Source organism: Vanessa cardui, chromosome 2 (genome assembly GCF_905220365.1).
Source record: "Vanessa cardui chromosome 2, ilVanCard2.1, whole genome shotgun sequence".
NCBI lineage: Eukaryota > Metazoa > Arthropoda > Insecta > Lepidoptera > Nymphalidae > Vanessa > Vanessa cardui.
This window is the reverse complement of record NC_061124.1, coordinates 4,258,491-4,273,937: the sequence shown is the minus strand read 5'-3', so window position 1 is coordinate 4,273,937 and position 15,447 is coordinate 4,258,491. Positions and strand designations below refer to the sequence as shown.

Below are 15,447 nucleotides of genomic sequence, written 5' to 3'. Positions count from 1 at the left end.
TTTGTCGCGCATATACATAAGGCAAATTTAAGACTTATGTCGTTTTCACATGGATACCATCATCGGAAAAAAAAATAAAAAAAATGGGACCCCACGGGAAGCACTACCTTTCAAACAAAAAAAAAATTATCAAAATCGGTCCACCCAGTGAAAAGTTATGAGGTAACAAACATAAAAAAAAAAAACAAAAAAAAAAAAAAAAAAAAAAATACAGACGAATTGATAACCTCCTCCTTTTGGAAGTCGGTTGACAAACGAAACAAATATGATTTATTCAACCCAGCTCACGGCTATCGCTGTGATGATTGCGGCAATATTATGTTATGCGGCAATGATATAAGACTGAAATAAAACACGAATCTATTAAATCATAAATTGTTATATCAAGGTACAGAGTATTTAGCATTGGTATGGTTCTAGGTAGGTATCGTTGGTTATTAAATATAGAACTCTGTTCAATTCAATCAAATTACTATGTATCGAAATAATACGTATCCTCATAGAATAAGTCGTATCCTCTTACAATAAGTCCCTATAAATCCTTTTATAAAACATATTTCAACATCCCTCTTAAAAAGTTTTATTATGACATGATATGTATGCGTTTACTTTGTATAGAGTTTAGATATACATATGTATGATAATAGTTCTAATATTATTCAGACGAATACGCCAGAGAGTACGTCAGCATGTTGGGGAAGTATGCGGGAAAGTATTTAAAAGATTCACACAAAGACATTGTAGCTGAGGGCACATTTCAACGGCATTCTCGTTGAAAAACTTGGAAACTGTTTAATCTGAAGTCGGATATCATTTTGGGTAAGAGCAACGATACTAATTTGTCTCAACTTAACTGTATCTTTTATTTTAATTACGTATTATACAAAAACTTATATACAATTCATTACAATATATATTATTCACAATAAACATATATATCAATAATATTTTCGATGAGTATTTTAGTTTAGAATATTGACTTATCATTACTTTCTTTTTTAGACCATTGAGCCATTAGGTAATTTAAAATAAAGTAAATTAAAATAAAATCTCATTGGGATTTAGATAAAGTAACAAAGTACGCAAAATTGAAACGATTAATAAACGATTATACTTTTTTGGGACGCAAAATATTTCATGAAATGCAAGTATTCATAAATAATAAAGTTTAATATGCTTTCTAAATCCATTTTGAAAACATATTGAACTTCTAATAAACTACAAATATGTTTAAACTATACCTAAACATGCTTTTATTATTTTGTAAAATTTATCGAAATATGTACCTTTATTGTATTGTTATATTAAATATAATTTCAACATTGATTTGATTTTAAATTTTAAAGCCTATATTTATTTTTCGTTTTATAATCTGCATTAAGATCGAAATCATATTTTCTTCCTCAATGTTGCCGACTTTGAATATTGTATCAATATAAAATTTCCAACAACTCTGCAGAACAGAATAGTGGAAAATTTACAGGCTTTTGCTGATAATTACTTGGTTATTTTTCTATCATAATTAGAACTAATAATGAATACCTACCCCATAATTGGTGTGTACGAGAGAGTATAGGGATGGAATAAACCGCTGGCATGAAAAGCTGTTAAACACAATGACATAACTCGATTAGCTACAAAATTGGCCTCTCGGTCGCATTGCAGATTTTGTACATAATTCCAGGCGTGTCAAGGCTGCTCTCAGACGCAAATGCAGTGTAAATTAATCAGCCGGAAACTCTAGGACTCGTGAAATTTGCAGGTGTGTGCAATTAAGCCAGGGTAATATGTAGCTGGGAAAAATTTATGTAATTTAGAACTTTATAGAGGAAAAAAGTAATTTACTTACAAGAGTTTGTTATTAAGTATTTATTGTTTACCAACTCAAATGGTATATACTGCACTTATTTTCTATAAACGATAACATTCATCTCACTTATTGTACGTTAATGGTGTTATGACAGAAATCTCCACCCACGCGCCAACAACCGTAAAACTGTTCAAATCAATCAAATGTACATACAATACGCGAACGCATAGAATACAATTTTAAAGTAAACATTATTTTGTAGATAAATAAAATAATCCTTTAAAGTATAAACTTATTTTGCGGTTGATTAAAAAAAGAATTAATATTTAAATATGATAGGAATTATTTAAATAATTTAAGATGACGACTTAAGTCTATGACACTGACGTGAAGACCATTTTTTAACTATTGAGCTATTATTATTAAAATTGATTTAATTTAATTAAATACTTATAACCAGTATATTAAATGAAGCAAGCAATTCTCAAATTCCAACCATAATACAATTCAGCTTATATCATATTGAATCAAATTTGTATTCACTCATCATAAAGTGTTAATGTATTCAGATATATTTTTCGTACAACATGTGGATTTATTCTGAACCGTTTTCCTAAGCGATTGGATAATCATTTGGCCGAAATTAAGGCACTCGGGATTCAAAGCGGGTTTCGAATAACTGGATTTAATCCATTTGAAAAAGGAATGAAGATCAATAGGAACACTTATCCTTTGTTATCGAACCGGTAGCGTTCATACAAAGAGTTTAATAGGCAAAGAGGTCAAATTGATACCATTTAAATACTTACTCGGAAAGTTTCTGGTTTTTAATAGTCTATTAATAAATGTGTAAGTTATTTTTAAATTTAGTTTTTTAATTGCATCGGTTGGTGGAATGACAAACGGGTCATCTGATGGTAAGTGGTCACCACCGATAGAATCAACGCTGTAATATATATTAACAATTCCTTTGCCAATACACCGCCAAACTTGAGAGAAATTAAACTGAAACTCAACAATATTTGTCATTTGGCAGTAGAATATCTGACGAGTACTCTTTTTCCCAGATAACCTAGTTTTTAACAAAAAACACTTATTTACTTCGTCTAATTAAATTTAAAATAGTTTTTCAGCTGTAAACTGATAACTATGATATCTGATACCGAAGATCGTTCTTTGACTTATTGTGTACGTTAAACTTGTTATAAATATCAATTACTATTACAAATACTGTTTAATCTGCTTTTGGTTATATTAAAATTTTAAAAGGTTTGTTTAGCCAGTTCTATTATATAACGGAGTTGTTTAAAGGGTAAATTTGTATAACTTTGTAAATATTACTTTAAAACACATTTTATTCAACTTAAATAATGTATGTAAAAAAGTAATGAACATAATTTACAGCGTCGTCATTTAATTTGATTCCAGAATATATAATATATAATATGGTATTTTTATGCGTAATAATTGCCTGAGTTTTCAAAAGTAGCTGAAACTTCTAGTAACTTTTATCGTATAACTTGTTTCAGGAACATCACCATCTTGGGAACACTTCGTAAGAGAATCGTTGGTACAAGCGGCGTGGCCGGTAGCCTTGGTGCCTCCACCCCGACGCGCTTTGACTGTCGATAGTCAGTGAGTAGCTTACATTTTTAATACTACTTCCTAAATAAACAAATTAGTATAGTTTAAATTTCTCAGTTATATTCGAAGGGTAAACCAATCTCCTTCCGTATCCTTACCGTAGTTTTGATAGAGCCACACGTATATGGATTCAATTTGAACTATTGAATGGTGATTAATTGAATGGTATTTTCATGTTATAAAGACATATAACTTCGCACAGAGTCCAAAACACAGGTCCCGTTTTAGTGAGTGAGCGAACTAAGATATATATTCTAGTATGCATACAATTTACTATTTCAAACACTATATCATAAATACATAATGAAAGTTTAATATTAAAAACATGACGAAGAATTAAATTAAAATTATATATCATTCATTGTAAATGTAAGCGAAATTATTCTTTAAGAAAATCGTATTGTAGCTGAAAATATATTGTGTAAATTTTCTTAATAAAAACGAAAAAAGTGTATATATTTAATTAACATTGTCCATCAACGCTTTGAATAAAGGGATTAACTTGGGATTCGTTTATTTTAACCGTTAGCACAGCGTACATTTTTACGTAGCTGAAACGTTAAAATAATATTAAAACAAAATTGTCCTATATAAAATGATAACTAAAATTGCCCGTTGATAAATATTTCTGTGCCTACATTCAACAGTTAAGCTCTATTTAATATTCAGTAAGGTCTCACAAAGAGGTCAACGGTTTCGTAGCTTCTAGCGGAGTTCGTAAAATATTTTTTGTTTGTGATATAACTTTGGATGAGATAAAACTTTTACATTTGAATTTATATACAGAGAAAAGGGTACTTATATATACTAATATTATAAATGAGAAAGTAAGTATGTCTGTTACTAGTCCTTTCTTAACCAAACTACTGAATCATATTTGATGATTAAAAATCCTAAAAATGATATAGGCGACTTATGCCTAATACCTAACTACCAATGCCTAGAACGCAAGAGAAGTCGCAAACATCAACTAGTATAACTTTATTAACATCAGAATGCGCTTGTCTCAAAAACTATTGTGGGGATTTAAATGATATTTCGACCGATATAATTAGTTTGGTCAAATAAGCTAACTCTATCATGATATTTGTCAAGTAAGGGTGCTCGTGCAGCTTATTGTACGGCTCGCATTTTGTAAATCTATAAAATAAATATATAAATAATGTTTTTTTAAAGCATGCTGTTTGACCGTCTATCATTCTGTTTCTATCAATATTCAGAATGGTATAAAAAAATTAAAATATCTAAATAGTTCGAAAAAACTAATTTGATATTTAAAGCGTTTAATCAATTAAGTAATTATAAATGTTTTTGAAAGCCCTGTAATAATAATATTTTATTGATATAGATAAAAATAATACGTAATACTACAAAAAACTTCTAGGTCGATTGAAACTTTTGTCTATAATGAAGCCAATATTTAGGAGTATATGAGTTTATTCCTTAATACTCGTTAAGCCCAGATAAAGTTTTAATTGTAGGTCAGAAACAGTGGAGTAGATAACAAAGTTATCATCGTTCAATCATCGGAAGAATCCGATAAATTAATATGCAATAGGCGTTTCTTACTTTAATGTCACTTTAATCTACTAGCTACTCAATTATAACAAGTATCTAACTTCTTTGTTGTTTTTACGAATTAACTCATTTTAATATGCAGAGTTCGTGTCATCGACGTTCTAAAATATAAGAGTCTGTAACTTCAAACTTGAAGTGTTTATTTTTGATAAAATCATCTGAAAATTTACCATCCAATCATTACATATTCTACCACCAAAAAGCAATATTTAGTATTGTAGCGTTCCGTTCGGAAAACTGAGAGGGCAAGTGTCACTAAGCAAAGGGCCATAACGAATTATTATTATGATAATAGTAGGCAAACGAGCTAATTTGGTAGATGGATGATTCCTTACATCACCAAGATGCCACCAAGCTGCTTGTAGTTATACTGGGTCACTCCCCATTAAATCTTAACACAACAATACTGGGTACTGCTGTTTGGCGGTAGAATATCAGTTATATAATGATATAATATCTATTATATATCTATACTTGTTGAAGTAAACTAGATTCCAAGATTGGTGGCGTATCGGTGATGCAAGAGATGGTTAATATTTTCTACAATGCCTACTTTTATAGGTGTCCAGTTACGACGGGTGGCCTAGTAGCAATCTTCAAAAAAACTTCGTAGGAAATTTATAAACCAATTTCTATTCTATTTCACCTCGGGGCCTAAATGTCGTTTTCGTTTAAAACCGTATCATCCAAATTTTAGTTATACGAATATCAGCACGAAGATAAAAATCTTTTGGAATGGATATAAAAGTTCATACCCAACAAGATGTGTCTCTGTATCATTTGTTCAAGTCTCCGTGATTAATAGTGTGACGTCGAAGTAGTGATACAACATCTACACCACTTTCATTCAGTAATAATAGTACAGAATTGATATCTTAGGTTGGGGTCAGTTTCCTTTATTTGTAAATGTGAAAGAGCTTGAATAAGGCCTTTCTTAATTGATTCCATTAACTCCAAAGCTAGCACAATTAAACATAAGAAATGTATTAACCGAACATTATGTTAATAAAGGAAGGGTTATTGCCTTAGTTAAATAAACTCAACGTCGAAAATTTATTATCCCGTGAGGAGTAATCCTTCCATAGAAAATTATTGCCCGAGGAATTACGGAGCTTTTGTTAAATGTATACTATCATAACCTCGTTACTTCATTAATCTATAAATATTACTTGGGAAAAATATAAACTCGTGAATTCTATCTATTGTATTCTTTCAATATTTAGATTTATATAAGACCAGCTGTGCCCTTGACTTCGAGCGCGTTTTAATTTAACAAAAAAGTTATGGTCTTAGATAAGATCAGTGCCAGTTAAAGTCCCGTCAAAATCGGTAAAGGTCTTCCAGAGATTAGGCGGGACAAATAGACAGATAGACAGACAAACAAAAATTGTAAAAAAAATATTTTTTGTATTTGTACCGTGTATACATACATATGTATATATGCATTTAGTAAAAAGCGGTCATTTTAATATTACAAACATATACTCTAATCTTATTATATGTGGGCTACCAAATAACCAGTAGCTGCCTTTGCAAAATTATACATTTACACAGTAAAAAAAAAAACATTATCCCATTATACACTCTTGTCTCTAACCATGGAGCTAAGATGATCCCTTGTGACTATCACTCCACTAGCTCACTCGCCCTACTAATCAGTTTTGCGGTAGAATAAATTATGATTCAACCCAAACGGACATGCATAATTCTATATAGCCAAGCAAAATTTATCTAAGATCTATCTTATTAATCTCTCATAATGATTTCATAGGAATATATCAGACTAAATTATATACTCATACCTATGTGTATTAACTTAAAGCGTGGATTAATATTTTAAAATCTATAGCCATTCGTTTTCTTAAAAATTTATTAATAAAGTTGTGTTTATCATTACATAATATATATGTATGCTTAAATTTTTAAAACTACGCAACTGATTTTGATGCTGTTTTTTTAATAGATAGAGTGATTCGAGAGGAAGGTTTTTGTATATAATACATGGACAATATAGTAAAGAATATCTAATATATCTACTTGGTGGTAGGGCTTTGTGCTAGCCCGTCTGGGTAGGTACCACCCACTCATCAGTTATTCTTCCGCCAAATAACAGTACTCAGTATTGTTGTATTTCGGTTTAAAAGGGTGAGTGAGCCAGTGTAACTACAGGCACAAGGGATATACCATCTTAGTTCCCAAGGTTGGTGGCACATTGACGATGTAAGGAATAGTTAATATTTCTTACAGCGTCATTGTCTATGGGTGATGGTGACCACTTACCATCAGGTGGCCCATATGCTCGTCCGCCAACCTATAACATAAAAAAGGTAAAAAAATAACAATAATTATTTTAGAAGTTTGTAATGAAATGTCGTTAATAAACAAATCTGTGGTATATTTAGTAGCAGTATTGCACCCGTGCGAAGTCGGAGCGGGACGCTAGTGTATATATAATTTAAACTAAAATATATTTAAGTGTAATCAACTGGTCCGATTTCCACACATTATATTAACTATTTCGAGCCAAAGTTCAAAGTAATTCTTGACGATAAAGTCATGTGCTTGCTCCTAATGCAACTTTATACTTTCAACACGTGTCCAATACCATCAACGAATCCGGGGCTCTGTATGTAGAACTGTAGGAATGTCTTAATATACATAATGATTACCTTTAAGCGATTTTTTTTACGTTATCTGTATTCAAGGAATTCGTAAGTAACACCTTTTAATATAATTTCATTACTTTGTTTACGTAGCACGTTAGTTATGGAAACATTTATGCGCATTTTGTTCTAGTTGATCATCGAATAAGTAGTTACGTACAGTCAATGAATTATGTATATGTCTCATTCTTCATAGTCACTGGTTTGAAGATAGGTTTTTTGTAGTCGAGTGTACGAGTAGTACAAAAGTATATCAGAATACAATACTATCTATAAATAAAATAAAATTGGAATGTCTGTTTGTAACATTAAGGTAACCGTTGTGATAACACTGGCTAATCTATGGAACGGCTGAACCAATTCTAACAGGAATTTCGCTAGTAGATGCCAAATACTGTGAAATACCAGTACCATTAGCAGCCTTTGCGCATGTCACCACTCTGATATCACGTCGTTTGCCTCCCATCGACTTCATATTACAAAAGCTGCCAAATACAGAATTAATAAGTTAAAGTAAAATCTTTTTGTTTAATTCAATAGCGCACGAGGTCGCGGGCACAGCTAGTATTGAATATAATTATAAAATACTCCGATGTGTTTCTAAATTTTATCTAAATTGCTTATATAAATATTATAAATAAATAATAATATTAGGAAGTCCACATTTTGAGGTCTCTGCGACCTTCTGACAAAGGTCCTATTTAAAAAGAGATCTCAACCCATTGTTTTAAAATGTTAAAAAATATTAAGATTTTTAATTTTAGCCACTGGACTCTTTGCGTTTATATTAACATATGCACTTTTCAATGGGTGGATCACAGAAATATATAAATTCTATTTTTGTTGAATATGTAGATGCAAGAGCCTATCACAGTAATGCTGAAATTTCTTCAACTTTGTCTTAAAAAATAATCCAGTGTTAAAGATGACATTATAAGGATACATGATACATGACCAATTTAAAAGTTTTTTATATACTCAGACTTTGTTGTATTGATTTCCAGCTTTCTTGAAATGTCTTTGACGGTAAGACTTTAAAATTTATGTTCTACTGACATTTCAGCAGCCATTCTCAATAAAGCAATAGTGGCAACTTTATAACCGTTACTGAGAATTCTTTGAAAAAAAGAAAACCAATAACTTTTTTATTTGCTCCACCTGGGACCTGTGACGTCACGACCTCCAGCCGATTAGACTCGTCACTAGATCGAAGATACAGTTGGTTCTCTGCATAAAAAGTTCATTTAGTCTGGATGCAATGAAATTTTATGTAGATAATAAAACTTATTCAAGTTTATTTTACTTTGTACTTTTTTATATTTCGATGCACAGACTAAACTTGAAAAAACAAATTACCTTTACAGATATATTACGGAGGCACTCAACCGCAAGTTGTTGCGATCCGAGATTTTATGGTCGCAAAGAACTCGTATTTTCTCTTAAAGCAGAAGTCGCACATGTTTATACAAAAAAAACTGGCCATGTGCGAGTAGGACTCGCGCACGAAAGGTTCCGTACCATATAATTACTATCTATAAATACAAAGTGATGTCTATTATATGGCAGTCACATTTATTTTATTCTATAATAGTATTTGTTGTTTTAAGGTCACGTAATACATCATCTTACAATTGTCAATTTCAATAAAAATTACAAGTGTCTAACGGTATTACGGTTCATGAGATACAGTCTGATGACAGACGGACAGTTGAGTCTTAGCAATTTAAAAAATATTTACAACAAGCTTACAATTAAAGAACTATTTGAAATACACGATAATCTACAGGTACATTGTTTCTTTTAATATAATTCTAAATGATGGCTGAATATTTCTGAGGGCCGAATATTAATATCGGATAAAAGGAATGTAATAACTTTCGTCGGAACACATTTCGTTCCATATCGCATAACATATAAATTATGCCAGCTACCAAAATATGTGTAAAGGAGATAGACGATTTTTTGATTGCCATTTATTCCGAGGGAAAAACACAGCTTACTCTTTTATCTCTATTAACATTATAAATGCGAAAGTAACTCTATATGTTTGCCTCTCGCTCTTTCAAAGTCAGATATCTTTTATAAAAAATTTCGCCCATGGCCTTGTTCGTGTTTTAGTGATCGGCCGTCAGATATTGCATTAGCTTGCACTTTGGCAAATTTCATTAAATTTGGTTTAGTGTTTTGACCATGAAAGACTTATTTATGATATTAGTATAGATTATTTGAAAGGGTTAATTTTGATTAGAGCAATGTTATCCGAAAGTAAGTGAGTTAGTTTTTATTAATGCTAAGAAAGTTTGATGCGAAGGTAGTCTTGGAGCCCCAGACTGCACAGGAAGAAAAACATGGTAATCTTAAGAAGAGAAAGCCTCGTAAGGCCATATAATGGTGTTTTAATAGAAGATAAATAATGTAGATACTGTAAACGACGGGCAGTAGATCTCATGAATCCTTTTTGAATAAATAGTAGCTTTGTAAGTGACATAAATAGTCTGCTTTCAATCGCGGAAGATTTTATTCCCCTTGTTCCTGAAATGAATGAATAATATAAAATAATCTTGTTTGATAGCTAGAACATTTCAATTTAATTCAATTGTTTAACTTAAATCCCAAAGACGGCTGCACAAGATCACAATTATAATGATTATTATTTAAAAATAGGCTATTTTTTCATTAAAAATAATGCTTTTATGAATTGTATGTATTGTTTGTATTTAGATCAGTTTTTATTAAACATATTCGTAGTTTTTTTTTTTTTATAAAAGACTAATAATTGCATATGCCGTATTGATTGTAGGCTTTGTCTTTTACAAAGTATATGCAAAACTTCTCATTAAATGTTAAGCAGATGACATTAAAATGTAACAAACTTCTTGTACTTATGATATTAGTTAGGATGGATTTCACAGTTGACGGTGAAAGTTTCACTAAAACATAAAAGCAAAGTTGCTTACATTAAAATGACAAATTACTCTAAATGAAGGCGTTACCAAAATCGGTATTGTTCTTTGAATTAAGTCAATTGTTTGACTTTATCGTTATAAAGTTGTATATCTTCCCAAAGTTATATAATTTGAGACGGCTATCATTAACAATTTAGGTAATTTATCCGATTCTAGGTAGATTAAATCTAATTTCTTAATTTCGGTTTTGGTTCATTAACAATACCCTTCAAATTCTAATTCATTTGTTTATTTGGCCGTGAACCGGGCTTGAAGTTCGATAATTTATTTGTATTTTAAAGGGTAGAAATACAACGTTTGAGGTATAAAATGTTTTCGTACATTATATTAGTGTACTCCAGTTATATATATATATATATATATAAGTGTATGTAAAAAATTAACAAATTGTGGAGAGTATGTTGTACAATATAATATGATCTCTGGTACGTATTAGTCATTATTTAATTCTGAATGACTCGGTCTATTAAAAGTGACCACTGCTGACTGTTGCCGATTTCCTCCGCCACTGAGTACGAGACGTATTAAAAATACAAATTGATAACATGAAAATGAATAATTGCTCGTCCGGGTTTGAACCAACAATCATCGGTTGAGGTGCACGCGTCCTAACCCCTGGGCTATCTCTGCTAGGGTTAGACCGCTTAGAGATATTTAAAACATATGCATATGAGTGTTATATGTAAATTTAATACCTCATTTTTTATTTGATGTAAAAGTATATTTGGCAAAGTCATCTTTATGGAGTTTTGAAAATGATTTAACCACACTGCTCCAATCTGCCGAGCAAGACATGAATTTTAAACAGAAATGAAGGACATGAAAATAAGGTAGACCTCATTGATAGACATATTTGAAAAAAAAGTTCTACCCTTATTACAGCACATATATCTTTTATCAGTCGTTCGATAACTAAACACTATATGAAACTATGACCAATCTTGATATTATAGACTAATTATTTTTTCAGTTTAATTTTTTTCAGCTATCATAATCTTTGTTTAAGCTTTGTTCGTTTGCCCAGCGAAGCGAACGGGTAGCTATTAATAATATTATAAAATGTATCATATTTTGTTTTAATAAAAAAGGTTTCGTATCCGAATCTCAAAGTCAATTCGGAAGGAAACGAGCATTTTCCGACCGCGTGAATCTGTCGCTTCATGGTGTTACGTAATGAAATATTACATAACAGCATGAAGTTAGGTTAGGTTTGTTTATCATGTTTACTCGCTTTATTGGGCAAAAGTGAACTAATTGGTTTACTGTTTAGTAATCGATAGATAAATAAATTAAAAAGAAAAAATATATATTGAAAAAATAGTGAAATTTACATCATAGACTTTTATTTCGTACTATACGATTATTATTATCATATTAAGGATAAATAAAAAGAATAGGCAAAGGTATTTTAATATTATTTTTTGTATATTTGTTATATTAAAAATATATGTGCCTAATTTGTGTTTAAAATTCATCACGTGCTCGGCGGTGAAGGAAAACATCGTAAGGAAACCTGCATGTGTCTAATTCCATAGAAATTCTCCCACATGTACATTACACCAACCCGTATTGAAACAGCGTGGTGGAATATGTTCCAAACCCTCTTCTTAATGAAAGAGGAGGCCTTAGCCCAGCTGTGGGAAACGTACAGGCTGTTACTTTACTTTATTTTACTGATATATTAAACACAGCTGTACAATTTCAATAACTATTTGATTTACTCATTACGATATAGGGTATCGATATTTTAATCGAATTGTAGTTCATTGTTTTAACCCTACGTTTGTAAACTAGGCGACTTATTCAGCCACTGTCCTCTACAACTGATAACTCAATTTCAATACCTACGATGTTCCGAATGTACTAACATTGTTCCGCGTTCAATACGGTCACGTCGGATAGTACTGCGTGACACTTAATTTCCGTTCTGTTCGTGAATGTACATAGTGCAACGTGTTGTATAATGTGATAATACACTCTGGTATCTATTGTGTACACGACTGTCAAGCCTGGGCTACAATGTTGCATCTGATACGGCTTGTGCTCAATACATATTAAAAAAAATTGCATAAATACTTTTTTAGGAATTTTATTAAAATTAAACAAATCTTTGCTCATCATTCACATCAAATTAAATCTTCGAGAATTTATTATTGTTACTTATAAATAAAATTAATACTAAATATAAATAGATATCTATAATTCTCATTATATATATAATGTGAATTTAACTCACTATTAAAAGAAATACTTTATTTTCGTTTCTACCCTTACCTAGGTTAAGGAAACCGAGAAATACGATTATTAGCTTTCCTTTGACTAATTTTATTTTAGTATATGTTTATTCGATTTTATTTTATAATTATATATTAATATTAGAAAATTTGGCAAATAGATCTTCTAATTTGATTAATTTGACTGCAAATATATGTACATATATCTTAGGATAAAATCCTTGCTTAACCATACGAAATCGGGACGGGTATAAATAAAAATTTTAACAAAAAGAAAAACCGACTTCAAACAAAACACTATTTTAAAACAAATGAATATGCACGAAAAAGTAATAAAAATAATTGCATATTCAACATATTTTTTAGAGTCTTCCTAAGTTAAATGAAATGAAAAATATTGGACTACTTAAAAGTCGATTAACGATTATATCATGTAGTTATAGTTATTGGTATATTTGGAGCCGGTGTCAGCCACGGTGCCCTTGCCCCAACAATCAAAAGAATGAAGCGATACGAGCCCCTTGATTGATCCAGTATATTATTGTGTAAAAGGTAATTTGTAAAAAACATATTTGTTAAAGTATTCTCGTATTGATTTTTGATAGATATACTGTAGGGTTTTATTGGCTGACACCGACTCCAAATATAACAATAATTATAACTACATGATATAATCGTTAATCGACTTTTAAGTAGTCTAATATTTTTCATTTCATTTAACTTAGGAAGACTCTAAAAAATATGTTGAATATGCAATTATTTTTATTACTTTTTCGTGCATATTCATTTGTTTTAAAATAGTGTTTTGTTTGAAGTCGGTTTTTCTTTTTGTTAAAATTTTTATTTATTTTTTGATTTTAAGTGAAGCTGATGTTGACTAACTATTTTTTTTTAATATGGATAGATTAAGCGTTCCGTTTATATGAGTCAGAAACTACTTCGAGGACAATTTCAAAGGAAACTTGCGAATAAAGCAAAAATAGACTTTCGAAAATGCGGATTTAATACGTCACGCGGCGTAAACTACAAGGATCCCTCGAAAGAGCTGTAATCGAACTCAGCAAAAAAACTTTGAAAAAGACCAACTATATTTCGTACATCATATGACATCACATCACATACACAAAATTTGATTAAAAATAGTAAGAAATTCTGCCCCATAACACCCTAGCTGCGAGCCGTATAGGAGTTCCATCACTACATAGTATAAAACAAAGTCGCTTTCTCTGTCCCTATATCTTTAAATCTACGCAACGGATTTTGATGCGGTTTTTTTTAAAAGATAGTGTGATTCAAGGGGAAGGTTTGTGTATATAATACATGAACAATATAGTAAAGAAACACTGATAATTTTAGAAGTTTGCGATGTGATGTCGTAAATAAACAAATTCTGTAGTATATTTAGTATCAGTATTGCACCCGTGCGAAGCCGGGGTGGGTAGCTAGTTGATTATAATATTCGACAATGATAATTACATAAACATAACCACATTACGGAAGGTGACTCAAATATCCAAATAACCTATAAATAAAAGATTCGACTGAGTATCGCTAACGTGCTCCTCAGAATTGTTCCGTTCCCTTCCGTTCCGTTACTTTGTCATGGATCCTGTGCTCAGAACCTTACCAAACTTTCACCAAATTATCCTTGAAGTATATATTTTATAATAAAAAAAGAATTATCAAAATTGGTTTACGTGATTTTCAGTTATTCACCTATTTGTCGCGCATATACATAATGCAAATTTAAGACTTATGTCGTTTTCATATGGATACCATCATCGGAAAAAAATAAAAAAAAAATGGGACCCCACGGGAAGCACTACCTTTCAAACAAAAAAAAAATTATCAAAATCGGTCCACCCAGTGAAAAGTTATGAGGTAACAAACATAAAAAAAAAAAAAAAAAATACAGACGAATTGATAACCTCCTCCTTTTGGAAGTCGGTTGAAAATAAACATTGTAATTAACAATTTCTGAAAATACTTCATTTTAAAATAAGTGGTTCGTTCCATTCGTTACTTTTTATTTAAAATAAATATATTTAAGAGTAAAATTTGGTCTTCTAGCGGGTTATTCTCGAATCTTCTAGAATCTTCACAAATTTAATTCGATTTTATTATATGATATAAAAATGCTCATTAACAACATTTTCAATAATAGTTTAACGAACTTTTGTTGTCTTTATCCATTTATAAAAGTAAGTTCCTTTTTTCTTGGTATCCATTTAATACATTTTCTTTGTATTTATTCATTAAAACTACCAGTAGATATTACACGAACTTGTTACATTAAGAACATCTTATTGAACACAATTAAGTCCGCAAGGTAAATGATTTCTAGAATATCCTTCAAGATAGCTATAACGTGTACATTAAAAATAAATCAACATTAAAAACAATCAAACAGCATATAAACCATGTTATAGACACTACAATAATATACTACTTTTTATTTTCCTTATCCCCTGATTGTAAATAATTAGTTCTATGATTATAGACGTTAGGACTGTGTGTATTATATAAAACATATGTTTGCAATGTTAGGCTTG

At 30.6% G+C, this 15,447-nt stretch overlaps 1 protein-coding gene across 2 annotated transcripts in view; it reads left to right on the top strand.

Moving 5' to 3' along the window:
- LOC124536436 (GTPase-activating Rap/Ran-GAP domain-like protein 3) overlaps positions 1-15,447 on the top strand; it is a 228,422-nt gene that overhangs the window by 73,429 nt on the left and 139,546 nt on the right. Inside the window, exon 3 of one of the 2 annotated variants that reach the window (XM_047112988.1) lies at positions 3,340-3,445. In XM_047112988.1, the coding sequence (XP_046968944.1) occupies positions 3,340-3,445 (106 nt within the window). Of the gene's footprint in view, positions 1-3,339; positions 3,446-15,447 lie in introns of those variants that run through there. The other variant, XM_047112996.1, reaches the window with a different exon arrangement.